Source organism: Camelus ferus, chromosome 7 (genome assembly GCF_009834535.1).
Source record: "Camelus ferus isolate YT-003-E chromosome 7, BCGSAC_Cfer_1.0, whole genome shotgun sequence".
Classification (NCBI taxonomy): domain Eukaryota; kingdom Metazoa; phylum Chordata; class Mammalia; order Artiodactyla; family Camelidae; genus Camelus; species Camelus ferus.
The window spans coordinates 29,938,077-29,958,307 of NC_045702.1; the positions used below are offsets into that span (position 1 = coordinate 29,938,077).

Sequence of the window (20,231 nt, forward strand, 5' to 3'; positions counted from 1 at the left end):
AACCTCTTGGCATTCCTGAAATCGCTTTGTGCAGGTGGATACTTATTTTGCGTTCTGTCATTAAGCAAACAAGAAGGATTAGCTCATCACTAGCATGTGCATCAGCCTTCTGGAGTTTATTATAAACATGAGGCATACAGCAACCAAATATGCACTGGGGGAGAAGATGCCCCAACTGACTCAGTGCCTTAGGTGTGTCCAAAAGTGGCACCAACACCAAGTAGACAGGGCTCTCTTTGCTTTAGATTAATTCTTTTTTTCCTTTCCTTTTGCCTGAAGGCAACTGGGAGTTTTCTCCATCTTTTGCTTTTCTTAGGAGAGGGTATGAAATACCCTTGGGTTTGTAATACACTTTGAAAATTTAAGTTACATTTCCCTGTTTTGATAACAAAAATACACATTTCTAATTTACATCCTATTACGCATTGAGTTGTGTTCCCCTCAAAAATGTATGTTGATTTTGTAATCCCCAGTACTTCAGAATGTAACCTTATTTGGAGATAGGGGCTTGTAGATGTAATTAGGATGAGGTCACAGTGATATAGAGTGGGCTCCCTATCTGAAATGGCTGGCATTCTTAAAAGATGGAAATGTGAAGACACAGGAAGAAGTCCATGTGATTGTAGTTTTGCAGCTGCAAGCCAAGGAATGCCAAAGATTGCCAGAAAACCCCGCAGAAGCTATAGGGAGAGACAAGGAAGAATTCCCCTGCAGGTTTCAGAGGCAGCATGGCCCTGCTGACAACTTTATTTTGGACATCTAGCCTCCAGAACCATGAGACTATAAATTTCTATTGCTTGAAATCACCTAGTTTGTGATACTTTTGAAGTCATTTCCTTGGAAACAAATATACATCCTTTTGAAATTGCTTAAAACTGTCCTCGATGATGAGATGATTTGGGCATTCCAGAGCATTTTCATACCTCCTCAAGTAGGCTGTTCATCCTTTCTTCTGCGGATCCCAGACAGGAACCTAAAACCATGCTTGGTACATCTAAGACCAGCTGGCCGTGAGCCTTCTTCAGGAATCTGGAACCATCTCTCCTGTTCGCAGGGCTTCACATTTTCATTATTATGAAAAGTGCCTAATTCTGGGTGGCTTAGTAAAGCAGGCTGCATATCTTTTGATTCCTTTCTTTTAATCTGCAAGCATCTGGTATTGATTTGGTGGCATTTGATGATGTTGAGTGTTAGCAAACAAGGGACGTGGAACAGTGAACAGTGTAAAAATAGGCCAAGCAAGGGCCAGTGATAGGAACACTGCAACTGGAGCACTGAACTTGAAAAGGCAGGAGTCATACCTTGGGGGCACTTATGTTTGTCTTCCTTGAAGAGAAATAACTACAGTCCTTCAAAGTGTTGGAAGGTCACTTCTCAAATAGAAAGGTTTGTTTAATGCCTGGAAATCTTATTTTATCCAAACATGCAATCAAAAGGATTTATCCAGAGGCCTCACTCGCTCACGAAAATGCTGTGTTTATACTTAGGAGTTTGTTATTCTTTAAACTTCTGGGCGTGTCGTGGGACAAATATGAATGATGACTACACTAAAGAAAATAAAAGCTCTTTCCATTCTATCAAAGACATAAGAAACGGAAATGTCTTTACCGTTTTCAAGCTACCCATTGGTTCACATAGACATTTGTTTGAACCGAGCTTTTTAAACACCCTTAACTTCTTTTCAGTTTCTACAACTCACTTCCTGATGGCAGAGGTTGTTTCCTACCATTCAGTTAAGTCAAACTAGGGTTACTAATAGCTTTCGCCTTACCTCATGGCTGGAATATTTTTCTCTCCAGTGCTTCAAGTCTGTTTATTAAACAAATAGAAAATGAATGAAATAAATCTCTGCAGGTTTGAACATTGCTTGGCTAGGGAGGAAAGGGATCTGCACTAGGGTCCTTGTTAAGGTCTAAACAAGGGTATTCACAGTCCACTATGTGGCTTGCAAGACATAGTCCCCAACCTCTACCACAAGGTTTCTCCATCTGGGCACTCTTGGAATTTTGGGCCAGATAATTCTTTATTATTGGGGTGAGGGTTGGGGTGCTGCCTGGGCACCGTAGCAGTGATTATCAACTACCCTGTCCTCTACCCACTAGATGCTAGTAGCACCCTCCTAAACTGTGACAACTAAAAATGTCATCAAACATTGCTAAATGTCCCCTGGAAGGGGGAGTGAAAATTAGCCCTGGTTGAAAACTGCTGCTCTAGAAAATCAGATAATGATGAGACAAAAGTCTAACTTTAGGGATATTTATAGCTTAGAATGCTTGCATATTCATTGCAGGCATTTTGGTTTACAGTATTGTAGCCTTGTGAGTTCATTCATTCATTTAGTAGTTTGAAGTACCTATTTCTGAGGGTGGAATAAGTGAAATGAGGAAACAGAGGCAACATAGGGTCAATGAGCTGGCTACGGGTCATTGAAAAGGGGACAGTGCAAATAAAATAGAGAGTGGCCTCTGGCTGTTCAAGCTTGCTCAGGAGTCATTATCAAGGAGGGGTGATGTCTTTCTGTGATACAGTCCTTAACCTTTAAGGTAGTAAGGGAAGTCACTTTCTTGCCCCTCCCCACATCACTAACCTCTTGAATTTAGGCCAGACCATTATTTTCATCTAGCCTATCCTACACTTATTTAATAGCTTAATTTTGTATGTATGTGTATGAGATTATTTCTTCTACTAGAATGTAAGCTACCTGGAGTATAATAGGTACTAAATTAATATTTGTTGAATAAATGAATGAATTAGTGAATGCTTCCATTTGCTAAATTATATTTCTCTCTCATATTTATAAGCATACCAACCTGATAAAATCTTTAGGAAAGAAATTTCTGAATGTGTTACTATCTGGCCAGAGGTTAGTGATTTTGCATTTATTGATTGCAGTCATTTATACTAACCCAGTCATAGTAATTTTTGTAAAAGAGTGATCAAAAGATGAGTAATGACAGGGAAGACAGATTTATTCAGTTTTTGTTTATCATGAAATTTGGGTTTAAACCTTCAGATTTAGACACAGTTTAGCTTAGGTAGCTGATAAGTTCCCTGAGAATGTTCAAGTGGTCTGAAATTCAGACAACTTCATGTTTGCCTTCAGAGTCATACAGCTAGGGTGCTAAGTGATGGGATTAAAATCATATAGGGTCCTAAGTGCTGAACTCTATATGAGTCAGAGAGAAAAAACTTTATGGCTGGGTAATGGGAAAATCTGATTCAAAGTAATAGTGCTTCTGCCCTGTAGTTCTTAGTCATCTGATCCTACTGCTCACAGATGGGCTGTTAAAAGAACTTCAGAAATGTGGCCATTTGAACTAGGTGAATTTGACAACTGTCAGCACTCAAAAAGTTTGAGCATTTTCTATGTAGCTAGACCTTTTTAAGACCATTGCTCTAACTAAGGTTGCAAGGGATTATACACTTCTCTGTTATGTGAACTAAGAGGAATTGGCTGGTTATAAAAAAATGAAAAAATAAAAATTGCTGAAAGTTTGTAACCAACTTTGGAACTGATACTTTCTATACCTCTTGGAACACAAACAGCCAATTTGGAGGCAAAGGCAATAAAAAGGAAGACCACAGAGTTCTGAGCCCAGACGAGAAGTGGAAATGAACTCTAGCTCTTGATCTTCTTCAGGACCAAATGTTTATTTGTGGTATATTTGCATTCAACATGCCACCTGTTGATAGCTCAGTATTTTAAAGATGATTTAATTAAATCTCATAGCCTTAATATTAAGAATGAGAATGACAATTGGTAAAATCTAGGAAGAAGTTAATAAAACTAGTATTGATGAGGGATCCTCCACCATTCTCTCTGCATGGACTTTCATGCATTTGTAGAGCCTTCCACACTTTTATGAATACTGGTTAACTGGAATCACAGAATTTTAAAAATAAAAGTGACTTCATGATCTTCTAGTTCAATTTCTTGATGCTATAGACTAAGAAACTTCTGTCCAAAGGGTCCAAGTGACTTTTCCAACACTTGAGGTCAGTGTCCACCAGAGGGCTGGAATTCAGGCTTCCTCTGCAGCTCAGTTTCCCCATCTGCTCTGGGGAGTTATTGGCATCAGTAAAGCACTTCTCAGTGACTTGGGGTCTCTTCTCTGTGCCAGGCACTGGAGAAATGTAGGCCACCTGCCATCCCCAGGTCCTGTGGCCTCTGCACCATTAGGAGACAAACCAGTGCATGTTGTCAGCTTCATTCCTAATATGCCTGAACCATGAACTCAAGTATACAAGAGGGATGGGGAGGATGATCTGACACTCTAACCAGCTGATATTCTTCTTGGGGAGAATAGAAAGAACGAGTAAAGGAAAGGGAAAAACAACAGGACTGGATTACATAAACGACATGAAATTTATCCCATATACAAAGTCTTTCTTATGCAGTTGCTATAGTTGAGTTCCCGAAAGTTTTTTTTTTTTTTGTTATAGTAATTTGAGTGACAAATATCATGGTCCACTAAAAATGCTAAGGACTCTACAAGATGAGGGCCCAGAGAAGTAATAATTTCCCCCACTGTGGCCCTTACAGTCCTGAAAGTTTTGTCATGATACATAATTTTATTATTAAGAAATTCTGAGAGTTGGAACCAGTCTCAATTCTGGCTGTACACTAGCATCACCTGGGGAGCTTTCAAAAAAAAAAAAAAAAAAGAATACATAGGCCTGGGTCCCATCTTAGACCAATTCAATCAGAATTTCTAGGGACAGAGCAGGTACAGCAGTATTTTTAAATGTTCCCCAGATGATTTGCAGCCAGGAAGAAGAACCACTGGTCTAAAGTCACAAAACAGCCTTTGCAGAAGCCACACTCTCTCATGAGTTTAAATCACAATAGAGGTTTATACAAGCTGCAAAACTGCATGAATATGCAATGTGTAGGAGGAAGTGAATGGGCAGGCTTGCCATAACTATAATGTTTCATACTGACCTTTTGGTACATACAATGCATGCATTTTGCAGTGTTCTACTTTCAGATGTTTACCACTTGCATTCTCAACCACTGCTAAAACAATGCCACATCAACTCCTCTTTGCCCTCAAACAAACCAGGTATCCTGCAGGAACAGAGGAAAGTGTTCATACATATGTCTATGCTTAATTATGGAAACTGTGTGTCAGTGTTCTTATATACCATATTATAATTGTAGAGGTAGGAGTTAAGAAAATACATAGACAAGTAAGGGGTTTAACCCACAACTATCACAAGACAACCTCTTGTGACACATTCCTGGGATTAACCACTCTTGGAATTTCTTCTCCCTTGAAACCTTTTTTTTTTTTTTTAAACTAACACCTTCCTCCTTTTTCCTTGTTCTGAATGGTAATTGTATCTAAGCAGTATTTTCCTTGTAAGTCTCATAAGAACCTGGCAATAACTAAAGGCAGTTGTCGTTTTATGTTCTCCTTTCAACTCTTCTAACATATCACCAAACAGTCCCTCCCCAACTCTACCAGGGAATTTCTATTCATCCTTTATCACCTTCCTTTTGCTCTTCCCTAGGATCTTTCTAACATCTCTGCCTCCCTCATAAGATCAAAACAGAACCCATTCTTAGTAAATATGACCAACAGCAAATAAAGTAGAGAATCTTGCCTATGACTTTTATTTATTTTTTATTGAACTCTCCTTTTGATTCCATTCATTATGCTTTCTTTAAAATATCATTAAATTATTGAGATGTTTAATGTTCAGGAACAATTGATGGACTTAGTTTGGCTTCCCTATTGCCCAAGGGGTATGGCGCATGGTGACTCATTTAAGAGTTTGTTTACAATAGTGGTTCTCACTCAGGAAATCTTGGTCCCTTGGGGGCTGTGAATTATTACAAGGGGCTTCCATATCCATTGTATTCACCAAGCATCTTGATTTTACACATTACAAGTTCCCACAGATATGACAGCCCTATGCTGGTATTTTCTTATTTTTCATATATTTATCTATTTGTTTCCAACTTAATGTCTGTACGTTTCATTCCTAGTTGTTTAACATCATCTCACGTTGTATTGGTTTTTATCTTATTTTTATGGGCTATTTGCAATTTGCCAAATTCACTTTGATGTTATTTTTATCATAGATGTTAACAAGGTCATTGTAATTGGTGTCATTTGTAAGATGAATCCTCTTAACTTGTTCATTCCAGTCATTGATAAAATATTAAATGTGCAAGGACTGTGGTCCTAGCTGTTTATTAGATAACAGTCATACCTAAAATTCACATTACACTTCATCACCCTTTTTTAATGGCTACTTCCTAGTCTTACCGATGCTTAACTAAAATAACAATCCTGATTTCCTATACTTAGCTTGTTGACAGAGAAATTACTTGGAGTCACATAGACAAGTCTTATAGTAAATCACAGGAGATGAGAAAAAGAAGCATATCTAGAAAAGGAGCTAACATTCATTTCACTTGACACGGACATCAATAATGAAATGAATGATATCTGACCCCTTCTAGAAATATCTAAGTGTTGTGCTTCTTTTTTTTTTTTTTTCCTGAGATCTGAGATCTCTAAGAGATCACCTATGAGGTACAAAGAAACTTCTGTGCTGTTGAAATAGTGGATTAACAGTTACCACCTCCCAGCTAGTAAAATCTCAGAGCTCTGTGTACTTAATATCTAGAAGTAATAAAGACAAAGAGAAGGAAGAAAAGTCTTGGGTTTCTGAAAGTTGTTGTCTCCCGCAGGCTTTGGCTTTTTCTTCAGGTTTTGAATTTTTCTTCAGGGCTATCTCCTGACATAGTTATTCCTCTGACGTTTGCAATTGTCCAGAGGTATACTGTGAGTCTGACAGGGAGTCCTTCTACCCCTCTCTTGGCAGGGGAGTTCTCATGTGGCCTGGGACCCAACTCTCAGCCTTCATGCTTCTGGCCCCAGGGGGCAATGCCAAGTGGCAGCGATGGCATTTCTTGGCATTCTGGGAATTTGCCTGCCCTGCCTGCCAGATACTTAGGAGATTAGCCTTATCCTGCAGACCCTGGGAGATCATCCAGGTGCCTCAGCCTGCTTACTGGAAGGCTCAGAAGAGCTGTATTTGTGTTCTCTTGAAACCGGAGATTTAAAAAATTCTAAATAATAAGTATATACAAATTAGAAAAAGTTTTCTCTTTACCTTAGTAAACAGAGTGAATATTTTTGGATTCCTTTATTAGTTATTTGGATACGTTTTTCCTTACAAGGTTTTAAAGTGGCTAATGTACAGGAAAGGAGCAAAGGAAGACACTCAGTGATGTAATCCTACTGTCTTTTCACTCACTGAAGACATTCAATTACTTAAAAACGAAATTTCAGATTCTTTTCAGCAGATTCACCTTGGCACTTATTTTCTGACGACAGACTCAGTGTGGAGTCCTGGGGGGCACTGGGTAGCCACAATTCTGGGGCCACCAGGGGCCACTGTTCTGATCTGAAGGTCTCACACATGATGTGGGAAGAGAAGGGCAGGGAGAGACAGGGAGATAGAGAAGCAAAATACTTAGGGCTTTGAGACATGCTAAAATAGAAACAGAAACAAAATGTGATGGGAACTGAGAGAAGAGACGACCAATTCTGATGAGGCCAGTCAGAGAAGGCTAACAGAGGCCCAGATATCTAAGGTGAGCCTAGGCAGATGGCTGTGGTTCTTTCAGGCAGGCTCTGGTGCACCAGGATGCATGCCCAGCTCTTTGCCTCATGCAGAGTAAGTGCTAAATAATATTTGCTAAATGGCCCTTCTGTGAAGCACCTTATCTGAGAATGACTCTCATTTCTACCTTTATAACTAGAGTAATAGAGCTGTTTACCCAAAATGTCTTGGTGAACTGATGGTTGTTAACTGTTTTAGACAAACAATTTCTCTCCCTACTAAAAATCGTGACATGCAAAAACAAGTGAGAAAGAGGGCTCTGTTGACCTATCCAAAATAATTGGTGATGAAATCCAATGAATGCAGTTCCATTTCCTTGGCATGTTTTGGTATGCCCATTTCCAGCCATATATTATTATTGCTAATATTATAGAAAAGGCAAACAGTGAACCATGATGATGGAACATTTTAGTTGTTCTTCTGAGAGATTAATGGTGACTTGTAAAATGCACTATCAAGTCTTTTCCTTACTTCTGGTATTTGTTTTTGAGAACAAATATGTAATTATTAGGGAGGAAGTCTCAGAGAAACTCCTTTGAGTATTAAATATGCATTTTTTCCACTAGCACAAAACTAGGATTTTTCTCAATTGTTTCCTGTTTTTACAGCGTATTGCTGTAATGGCATGAATATCTGTAGAAATCAAACAGGCAAATTGAGAACCTTAAATGAAGCTATTAAATGCAAAGTGCCTGTCAGGACCTGCTTCATTTTCTCACACCTGCCCCTCCCCGCACATCCAGGCAGGATCAGCCATGCCCCAGGTGCTGTGGCCAACCTGGGCAGTCAGGGTTCTTTAAAGACTCACATGATCCAATACAAGCCAGCATTGCAACTTGTCTGGTTCTGAGTGTGTGTTTCACTTGTAATCACCGGGACACATCCCCACTGTGTACCCGACTTTTGATCTTTGACATTTGACTTTCCTTGCCTTGTTGGGAGCTCAGCCAGCATGCATATTTCTTGAGGTGTTTTTCTTAGTCTTTACGTTGGTCCTTCCTCCTTTTTTCCCAACCCACCTACCAGGATCTAAAGTCTGACTTTAGAACTGCGAGCCTGTCACTCCCAAAACAGACCACATGGAACCCCCTGGCCAAATGCTGCCCACTCACTGTGGGAACACAGTCATCTCTTTCCTCACTATGGTGACAACACTGTCTGCTTGGATCATGGTCTGTTTCAGAGAGGCACTAGAGCACAATGGTTAAGAACCGTGGTCCTGAGGAATCACTGTCTGGGTTCAAATTCTGACTCTACCACTTCCTACCTATGAAATCCTGAGCAAATGGATGGGTCTGAATTTCCTTATCTGCCAAATGAACATAATTGAGAATAATAGCAGCCTCCTCAAAGGGCCATTGGAGGAATAAATAAAACAATCTGTACCGTCGAGCTAGCATATAGAAAGTGCTAGAGGAAGCCTTCCATTTCCTATTTCACTCCCACTCGCACATCTGGCACCCCTGGGTTTGCTCCTTTACACTGAAGTTAGTCCTTTCTTTTAGTAGAGGTCATACCTCATCAGGTCACTTCCTGGCCTAAAAACACCTCTGTAGTTTGCTGTGGCCGACAAAGGGATGAATGTTTTGGCTGGGCACAGAAGGCCCTGGTGATCTGGTCCTTGCTTGTGTCCCTTGCTCTGGCTACACTGATCTATTGCTTGTGCAGAACAGGCTAGGTGCCCTCAGGTTTCTGGACCTTAGCTCCTGTTGCTTCCTCTACTGGTACCCCTTTCCTGCTGCACCTGCATGGTGTTCAGCTTTGGAGAGTATTGAGAACTCTCTGCCTTGTGCTCACCTGTGGCCCATCCCTAAGTGACATGACCTCACTCAGAATTGTTTACATGTGTGCTTTCCTGATAAACTCTAAACCCTTGGGGGCAGGAGTTGTAAGTTAATACTCAGGCACTGCCTGAACCTGATCATATCATCAAACATGGCAGCACTGTGCTAAGCAATGGATATAGGGATCTCTGAGATGGCATGTGCCAAAGGCCCTGTCCAACACAGAGTAGATGGCAGGGCAGAAAGAAGGGACTTGTGGTTCTTTCTTTATCTTTGCTTCTTTTCCTCTCAGTCTCCTACTTTCTCAACACTTGGGTTCAGAAATCAGCATCTTTTTCAGTTATTCATTATAAACGAGAAAATGTAATTGTGTTTGATGCCTGCATCAAACAGTGAGATGACTCAATGCAATCTCTAGACACAATTTATCTTTTTACATAGAATCCATCAATGTCCATCTGTATTAAAATGATTTTGCTGGGCTCAAGAAAGGTTTATATATTGAATACACTTTTAAAAATTTTTAATTTTAAATTGTTATGAGATAAAATATTTAGCACATATATACACCATCAAAACTGATTTAAGCCTCCTCAAAATTAAAAATGCCTGGCTCTTAATTTACATAAATGGCTAACAATGGCTAAGGGGAAGCTCTGTTGTGTCTTTAGGAATATGTACTTCCCCTGCCATGAAAGAATGATGAACAAGAGGCATCTTCTCAAGGTTCAATAAAGAAAACAAAATGTATTTTATATCTGAAATATCAGTGTAGGAGAGGCAGGAAATATGTATTCTGTGCAGTTGTAAATCTGTTCCACCAATTAAATTCCCTTGGTAGTTGCACAGCACATGGATCATGCAGATTTCCTTTAAGACAAAATTAAAAACACTTCTCCCACCCTAAACAATGGCTTATGTGAAAGTATGCCATTTTATGTTTCCTGGATTAACTGAAAAATAGTTAAAACTATTTTAAACACTTTAATTTTTGATTGAGTAGTTAACAAAATATGTGATGGAGGGATGTCAGTTTCATTAACCTTGTATTGTAAGGAAAGAAACTAAGGTCTGAGGGTAGAGTAGATTGACACTTAAGAGCACCTCCTGCAAGTTATAGTGCAGCGTGATGGCCCAATGAAGGGCAGGAGAGAGGTGACACTGGAGACTGGAAAGGAAAGAAAAGAATGACATTCCTAGAATGTGAAAATTTTGCCCATTTTGCTAATAAAAAAAAATAGTGCAAGTAGGGACTTCCTATATATTCCGCGTATAGGAATCAGTGAAAGGAAATTGTCAATCCATTTGTAACCATAAAATTTTCCTCCAAAGTGGGACACTTCTGAGCATGAAAGGGACACTAGTAATAGTTAGCACTGACCAGCATTAACTGGTTCATATGGGACAACCTGGAATATATGACCACCCCACTCCTAGGTCACCCTGAGGCTCTAAGCTTGCAGTTGACTGTTAGTCCAAGTGGCCTCAAGGGATGAAGGACCAATGAAGAAGGTTGATTTGGGAACCTTCTATGGTGTTTCAAAACTGTGGCAGAGTTTAAACTGGCCTGACCTTCAAGTATTCTTCTGGCAGGAAGAACATCTAGAACTACACATGTGACTCACCTGTTCTCTTGGGGTAGAACCATCCAGGTTTAAGTCAACCTTGCATACAATCATTTCTAAACCTGACTTCACAATCTAGGGAGCTTTGAGGCCCTAGATTAGGCCCCATTCCTAGATAATCTAATTTAATACATCTGTAGTGGGCTTAGGCATGTGTATTTTTAAAAATTCCTCTGATGATTCTGATGCCCAGGTGAATATGAGAGCACTCCTGGGTTTGTAAAGAGGCCATGAGGTTTTAAAAAGTTTGCTGATTTTAAATTTTCAATAGGAAGATTAAAAGTTGAGCACTAATATTGGAAGAGAGAATATTAGCAAAGAGCTGAAGTATTTTCCATAAGTTAACTATAATTTTTATAGGACCAAAACAGGAGCAAATTGTTTAAAAATATATATGCACCTTATTTTCCCCAAACCTTATTTACTGGCTCAGGAACAATTTAAGGCATTATAGATGAGGTGAAGGCTTTAATCAGCAAAAATTTTTGAAGGAAACTGCATGAAGAGAGGTAAGGAGATAGCCATAAATTCTGTGTGAGCAGTGCTCATAATATGTATCGTGTTCCATATAGCAGTGGCCAACACATGATAGTAGACATAATAGTCATTAACTGAAAGATGAATGAACTTGCATAAAGGAATACTATTATATGAGAGTGACTCTCATTCTTTTCTTTATAGTTAGAGAAACTGAAATACAGAAATATGAAATAGCTTGCCCAAAATATTTTTAGGGCTAGTGTTTATTAGCTTTTATTAGCCAAACGAGTTTGCTCCTTGTTTATATTATAAGCCCCACTCTCAGGGACTACTGAGGAAGAGAACTCTGTTGCCCTGACATCCTTCTCTCTCCTTGCCTTGTGTCCAGTCTCACACTATTGGGACTAGATACTTTGCAGTTGAAAGAGATCATGAAAGCATTAGGTCTTTATGTTGAAACCAAAATGGGTCTGATTACTGTGTGCATGTCTTTTCTTGATTTTTAAAGGAAAATAATTTTGTGTCAATATATTTAAGAATCTCAAGTTTTAAAAAATAAAGTTACAAAACTTGTAAAAATTTCTTTTCTTGGACAACATTCCTTCCACTCCGTCAGGGTGCGTCTGAGCATCTGTGGCTAAGCACATTTCCAGGGGCTGAGGGTTTCTTTTTCAGAAAACTTCTTTTAAATAAGTATAGTATGCAAATCTTTTTCTCCAGGGCCTTAGTGTACAGTAACTTGGAAAATATATACACAAGGTCCAGAGCATGGAAGAAGAGTGTGTGTTTCTCGGCCTAAACCATCTTTGTATGAAAATAGCAATCCTCCCTTTCCCCATTGCAAACATGGCCAAGAGGATCATGAATGGGCCCAGAACCCCATAGGTCAATGCACACAGCCCTGTTTTCCTAGGGGCCAGCTCTCTGTGGACATTTCATCATAGAGAATTGCTTATGTAAAAGGAGGGCAAACTAAAAAGCAGTTTCATTGGGAATGTGAAATTGTCTGTTATTTTATGGACTTGAGTGGGCAGGATGCATTAGCAGGTGGTTTTTGAAATTATTGGACTTTCCAGATGCCATTTACTGTTGCAGCTGTTCTTTAAGCCCCTTTAAAATGTAGCCAATACTGCTGTTAATTAGAGGAATAACCCGCATCATGAACGTTTTCATAATTTAAGAAAATTTGCTATATGTCATCTTAAATTTTAATAAGTAATATGAAATTTTATTCAGTTAGAACCAAAGTTGAGCTAATTCGTCAATATTTCTTGATCACGATTAGGAGATGGAGAAAAACAAAACATCTTCTTTTAATAAGCATTTAAAATGTATATCATTGTTGACTGAACTTGAAAGTGTTTCAGACACTTAAGAATGAATAATGTCCCCATTTTAATATTGTTATTTGCTCAGTAATGTGAGAATAATTTCCCACCAAACATGACCCTAGTGCTCTTTTACAACCTGGGGATTCTAAATTCCATGCATGATCTCGTGGCAGAATATCAATCACAGTCTTGTGACGTTGTCTCCTAACCAAGCAAAATCAATACCAATTCCAACAGAAAGAAATATTAACGTGGTGCTTAGTACTTTGGGATAATCTGATCTTTTAATTCCTATGCTTTAATTGTAAGTATATCAGGCAAACATAAAATTTAAAATCACTATTATATTGATATTAATCACTAACTGCTCTAGAATGCTTTATAATTGAGAGGGATCATGGCAACATTAGGCTGTTATTTTGAAACCAAAACTGATTTGATTTCATGTGCATGCCATTTTCTTAACCACTAAAGACACTAAAGAAAATTTTGTATTTGTGTGTATTTAAGAATCATTACATTCAACTTTTAGAAAATAAAATTACAAATGCATATTTTTATTTTCAATAAAGCTCTCCTCTCAGATGTCCTGATTTGTCTCAGAGCTAACCTCAGAACCGTCTCATTTCTCCTCTCATGACAATAGTATGTGAAAATCTTGTCTATTCTTACCTTATGATATATTTCAAAATACCTGTTTTGGACAGTAAACATGTGAAAACTTGGATAAAAATTTAAACTTTAAACTTCTCTTAATATTAAAAAAGAGGAATTTGAATTTAGCCTGGTAACCATTCCATTTCCTTCCAATTCTGAAATTCTGTCATTTTGTGTTTATATGGCCGCTATATACTGTCCTCATTTCATATCTGGACCATATTGCAATTACATTGTTAACTGTTTGCTGCTCATCCGGACTGGCTACCTTTTATTACATCCTGTACCTTAACCAGTCATCTTCCAAAAAGCCCACCTCCATCATGTCATGCCAAGATTGAAGTCTTCCTGGCTTCTCACTACTGACATGATAAAGTCCAAACTTACCAAGAGTATTGGATTCAGCACTCTATCATCTGGCCATGATCAGTCTTTTCATGTTTATGTTCTACCACTCTGCCACATGAACCCTAATTTCAATCAAAATGGGCTACTAAACTTTCCAGACTTATGCCCTGTGTGAGACATTCACATCTCCATGCCTTGCTCATTTAGAATGTCCTCCTGTACTTTTCTGAGTAATTTGCATTCCATATGTCCATTATGACCCAATTCAGATTGCAGCTCCTTTATGCCCTTCTCCAATTTATAAAGCATTCTTCTTCTCTCATCCTATTGCCTATTCACAGCAGGGTCTTCCTAACACTTACTATCATTATCATTCACTTTTTTTTTTTTAAGAATACACTTTTATTTATATAAAATTCTTAGTAACTTCTAATATCAGTGTTTGCCTGGGGATGGAAAGAAGGGGAGAGAGATGACACAGGGGCAGAAAGAAATTTAGTAGTGATAAATTTGTTCATTTTCTTACTTACGTAGTACCATTCATTTTTTTAAAAAGTCTTTTGAGGAATAATTGATGAATATAATATTGAAAGTGTATAATGTGGTGACTTGATATATATCCATATTATAGAATGATTACCAAAATCAAGATAATTAATATGACTCACTTTAAAAATCTTTTTATGAAACAATATGCAATACTACTTACTTTTATTATGGTATATATTCGGCCTATTCTCAGAATGATAATTAGAAGGCTTACAATAGAGACAACATAAAATAGCATGCCAATTGAAAAAGAAAGTGAAAACTCAAAACATATGTGGGAAAGAATAAGTAACATGGGTTAATGAAACTTATAAAAATGTAGTTATATGTTACCTGGCAGTCAAAGCAAAAAAGGACCGATTGGTTACCATTTGGCTGCGACTTACTGTTGGGATATTATGTGTGTGCATATTTTAAAAACTTTTAATCTTTATGCATCGTGTCTGCACTAACTCTAATCTGTGTGTTTGCTAGGGCTTATTTTAGGAATTATCCTTTGTAGTACATAGCACAATGTCTAGTCTAGCATATAATAAGAGTTTAATAAATAAATTGATGGCTAATGTGATATCAGAATAATAAATTAGAAGCCATTTTCTTTATTTAAAAAATCCAAATGGTACATAAACATATGAATGAAAATGTGAACATAAGAAGAAAACAGAAATCTCAGAGGAAGAACGAAAAGTCTGAAGTTATGACCATTTTAATTAGAGGAAATTTTAAAAAGCATTCATAACCTACTCTTTTTTTGGATAAATGTCTATACAGACATCTCATAGTATGGTACAGCAAACTTTCAGTAAAATAGGAAACCAACTTTATTGGAACTAAATCGTATAGTCTAATTTATGTCATTATCACTAGTGGAATATGTGATAATACTCCATTTTCTTGAAATATAAATTCGTGGCACATTCAGCTTCTAAGTTTTCTTTCCCACCCTAAATAGCTGTTTTAAGGGACTAAAAGGATACTGTGCAGATACACGATGCTGCTCCTCACACTTACATCAGTGTTTCATTTCTTCCCCATCTACAAATTTCTAAATTTGGTATGGGGACTTTTTAATATGAAGAGAATGAACACTCAGTCTGGCGCTGTCCAATGTTAACTTCTGTGATGGTGGAAATGTTCCATATCTATGCTGTCCAATACGATAGCTACTAGCCTTATGTGTTGGGAACTCAAAATGTAGTATGACCAAGGAATTGTGTTTTAAATTGTATTTAATGTTAATTCCTTGGAATTTAAATTGAAATAGCCACAAATGGCTAGTAACTATATATAGACTTGGACAGAATTGGCAGCTTTTACAGAGCTGCTTAGTTTTTGAACAGACCTTTCTTTACCTGATTTGGTACCTTTAGCAGTAGATTCAGTTGGCCACTGCTTCTTTATTAAGTTTTAAGCTACCATGCCTTGACAGTGAAGCTTTGGATGTCTTTATGATTTTAAGAAGTCTATGTTGTCAAAAGTAAAATTTAGTGAAATTTATTTACTGTCATGGTAACATGGAGAGATCATAGAGATCATCCTTGTTTTTATCATTATGTTTGAGCTTAGACTCAAAGGAAAAAAAATTAATAGGAAAAAGAATAAAATAAAATAGGAGTGTACACTTGATTGGGTCTAGGCCTCTTTTCCTGGCCCTACTGGTAGATGGTGTTCTTTCAGTCTCTCTCTGCAGGGCATTCTTTGAAGGCCTTCCTAGGTGAGACATCTGAGTAAATGGGCCTACCAAACTCTTCTCAATGTGGATTTTTCTCTCTAACTGTCTTGTTTTGCTCACAGTTATTTCTATGAGCAAGTGGGTGGGGTTTGCTTTCTCTAGGCCAGCAGGAGCTTGCTCTAACTCTTCCTTTTAATTTCTCTAATATGAGGCTCCCCACACTTGCTCTTTGAAATGCTATTTTGTAAACTGCTATTTCCACTAAGCCTGTTATGCCTTTTTTCCAACTGTGTTGAAGTCTCTTTTCCCAGTGAGGCCTTTCTTTCTTAACTTAGTCATGCTCTGTGTGGAGACCCACATCCACACTGCCGGCCTCTCTGACTCATTTCAGGAGGTTCGCTTGCTCCAGGAATCCCACTCACACTGCAGTGGAACAACAGGGAGGCTCCAATGAAGCTAGGCCTTTCTGAAATCTGCCTCTTTTCCTGGCACCTCTCCTTCTTGTCCAAGGCTACATGAGAAGAGGAAAAAAGCAAAAATGCCCTTTCCTTCTGTAATGTTTTTAGTAAATAGTTTTTAGCAATTCTAATTTCTACTTTATAAGCTACTTTTGTTTTTGCTTCTGCTTTTAAATATTCCATAATCTGGCTAGTAGAAAAGCTTCCTAATGCCCCAGTTTTCCTTTTTCTTCCACCAGTAAGCCAAGAAAGTCAATTCTGACAGTTACATTTTCCTTCCAGTTACAGATTAAGCTGTTCCCCTCTTTGAAATATACTATGCAATTATTCAAATGTGAACAGTCTCTGAACTATAGCCCTTCCCATCCCAGATAGAAGGCTGGGTGGGTGGAAACTGTTCATCCACCCCATTGGCTGCTCTGGGGGGGTCTTTACACTGTAATCTTCCAAACTAGGAATTCCCTTGGCCTTCCTGGTTCCTGAAAGAAAACTCTCGGCTAAAATTGGCTCAGGCCTATGATTTCCCAATCAAGATGGGTTCAAACAACACATTCTTTTGATGAGATTTGCTATAAGGGTCAAAGTTGAATAATATAATGATAATTAAAAAACTGACCACCCAGTCAGATCTACGTTTAGCCAATAACCCATTCAATTAATGGGTTATTGTTTTTAATCTCACCAAGCATATCCTGAAAGTATAAAAAGGAACTCCAACCTGAATATCCCATTAGCTCAGGGAAGGCTGACCCAGTTAGTCACTAAAGAAGCAACTTCCCACACCTAACTAAAGGTCTATAGGAGAAGTCAAGAGGCACATATTATTTGTGGTTGTGTAAATATGCTTAGCTGTGTACATCAAGTGCCATGCTTTTCCAGTTAAAATACCCTTCACATAAAATTAAATGTTATATTCTGTTATATACACATATATTTCATTTTTAGTCAGAAGCATTTACACCCACTTTATTATTTTTAACAAAATCATTTCAGAATATCTTCATTTTAGCTGGGGGAACCTGCCCACTTGGTATTCTGGTTGCCACTTTTGGCCTAAGACGTTACAAAATGATCTCACTGCTTTAATTCTGTGTTCAGTGGGGCACCACCCTTCGCTAGATGGAGAGAGGGTGAAAACGGAGAGAGGGTGACCTTGCGCGTAAACATCTCACTCTCCCTAGGAGTGCGGGTCTGTTGCTGAGATCTGTAAGTTCATTTGCCAGGAGAAGGCGCAGTTATATGAATTCCTACAAAACTCAAGTTAGCTAAATTCCAGCTAAACTAACTGGCAGGAGGTCGGAGGGGAGATGTGACATTTCTGACAACCACGGGAGTTTCCCCGCACTTGATATCAAGCCTAGAAAATGATGTGTGGCAAAGATAGAGAAAGATACACAGGCAGCTGGCCAGACAGAGAGCTGTTCCCGCCCTGACAGCGTCTCCTCGAGGCACATGCCTTCCTTGCTGGCCACCTCATCTTACCTTGACCACGTCGTCGTTGAGATGCTTGGGGTCGCGGTTGACCAGGTCAATCTCCTTGGTGTGCGCGTCGTACACTTGCTTCTCCTCGTTCATCTCGTCTGCCATGGCCTTGTTGTTGGGCTTGTAGATGTTGCCCTGTTCCCGGATGGGAACAGTGTAGAGATGTCCCTGGGGAAGGCGGACGGCCAGGAGGGGGAGGGTGGAACCAGCAGTGGGAAGAAAATTTAAAAAAGAAAAATCAGAAAAGTCAGCCTGGCAGCGGGGCAAACCACAAGGCTCAAAATCGAACTAACCGCTTCGGAAGCGGTGGCTCCGCGCACAGTAAACTCCTAGGCGCCGCAAGCTTTTTAAGAGAATCGAGGAGAGGACACCACACCCCTCGGTACCAGGCAGGGAGCCCCTGCCTCCCCCGCCCGCCGCCGCCAGGGGTCAGGGCAAACCCCGCTGCGCGGTCCGCCCTGGCCCCAGCCCCGTGCACTCCCAGCCCGCGGCACCCCGCGGAGACCCCCGCAGGAAAGGGGACCCAACTTCTGACTTCTCTCTAGCGCGTCTTTCTGCCACGGCACCCTTGCCCCGATCGCGTTACCTGCTTCCATCCTGGCTCCCATTTTCTTTCTCTTCATAATCACTTCTAGCTTCATCCTTAAGATCCAGCTTGAACACGCCAACCCATGAAGTGTCCCCATTTTCATTGCTTCCTGGTCGCATCTTCCTTCACCTGCCCGCGTACCCTACCCTCCCTCTGGCCTCTCTGTCCCTCCACAGCTCCAGTCCTGCATCCTCCATCTTTGGGCCGAGCCAAGTGTCAGACCCCCTAAACTCTCTAGAACGGTATCTTACCTGCACAACTCCCCCGACCCACACTCAGGTCACTCCCAGGCTGCCGGCCGGTCGCTGAACGGCGGCTGCGTTTGGGAAAACGAGGTCTCCACACCCAGGCGGAGCCCGAGCGCCGGGAGGTGGTTGGGAGGGGTGGTGGTGGTGGTAACTAGGGGGAGGGGAAGTCCGCCCCTCTCAAAACAGCCCTGCCAGGCGCCGATATGCAAGAGAGTTCTTGAGGTGGCCCAAGAGCTTTGGAAAGTGCAAACATGACGCGCGCCGCCGCTCCAGCCAGCGGGTCCAGGCGCCTGTCGGGGAGTCATGGGGACTGTCCCCAGGACTGCGAGTGAATGAGCTCCCTCCCTGCGCTCTGGCTCTCCGCCTCCTAGCAGGCAGGGGCCTGACGGTGGGGGTCCCGCAATAAGGCAGCACCCCTGAGCCATTCAGAAACGGTCCGGCATACCCAACTTCGTTATCACGACGACCACCTTTCCCGCCGCTCTAGCTTAGGGGCTCCCTTGGCCCTCTTCCTAATAGGAAAATAGAAAACATTCCTGCCTTCTCTTCATAGCCGCCCCCCATCCCCGCCCAGTACACACATCCCTCCCCGCCCAGGCCCACTCAGCAGTGCCAGCTCGAGAGGGGTGCTCCGAGTCGAGAGAGGGTTGGGGCAAGCAAAGCACTCGGAATATTTGGAGTGGGAGATAGCAGAAGCAGCACTCCTTGAGCACCCCTGAGCCCCGAGCGCATTCACCCAAGCCTACCTCTGAGTCTACGTATTTGCCCCCCGACATTCTGGCCCGTGGCTGGATGAAGGCTCTGAGGAGATTTCCCTGGGCTGTGATTTAAGGGAACTGAGGAAGGAAGATCTTGTATTGTATGAAGGGGGAAAAAAAAGGCTTTGGCGGGGGTAGGGTGGCGGGGGTGGGGGGGCGGCGGCTGGGAGGGAGCCTCCTGGCTGTCCGCCAAGGGTTTGTTCTGCTCGCGGTTGGCCGGGATGTGCGCTGTGCCGGGTCTAGGCACATCCCCAAGGTTCTGGCAGCAGAGGGCGGGGAGCGCCCGCAGGGAGCAAAGAGCAATGAGAAAGCATTTCACCCGCGCTGGGCCGCTTAGGCAGATATTTTAAACCTGGGGCAACATTTTCCCAGCTATAAGCCACTATGAGGCGTCCTGGGGAGAGCGAATGTTTTCGTAGTGCATCATCCCACCAGGGTTGGGAGTGTAGGGAATCGACGCGCCTGCAGAGATGCCCAGTATGGGCATCCGAGCTTCAGAAAGAATTCTGCCCCATTCTAAGCCGTTTCTTCCCATCGCCTACTTTCGATAGCTGCCTAAGGCACAGATATCTCTCTGTTTCACAGAGGAAGGGATGAAAAATGACCGGA

At 40.7% G+C, this 20,231-nt stretch overlaps 2 protein-coding genes across 5 annotated transcripts in view; one reads left to right on the forward strand and one right to left on the reverse strand.

The window, feature by feature from the left end:
* CAV1 (caveolin 1) overlaps positions 1-19,879 on the reverse strand; it is a 32,792-nt gene extending 12,913 nt beyond the window's left edge. The window contains exons 1-2 of one of the 4 annotated variants that reach the window (XM_032483647.1): positions 19,611-19,767; positions 18,028-18,195 (exon numbers count right to left, since the gene is read on the reverse strand). In XM_032483647.1, coding sequence (XP_032339538.1) covers positions 18,028-18,195; positions 19,611-19,640 — 198 coding nt within the window. In that variant the 5' untranslated portion in view covers positions 19,641-19,767. Of the gene's footprint in view, positions 1-18,027; positions 18,196-18,613; positions 18,763-18,867; positions 19,002-19,610 lie in introns of those variants that run through there. The other 3 variants (XM_006177480.3, XM_014553064.2, XM_032483648.1) reach the window with 3 other exon arrangements.
* The window catches only part of LOC116664744, a 336,479-nt gene that overhangs the window by 110,156 nt on the left and 206,092 nt on the right, over positions 1-20,231 (forward strand). The window lies entirely within an intron of this gene.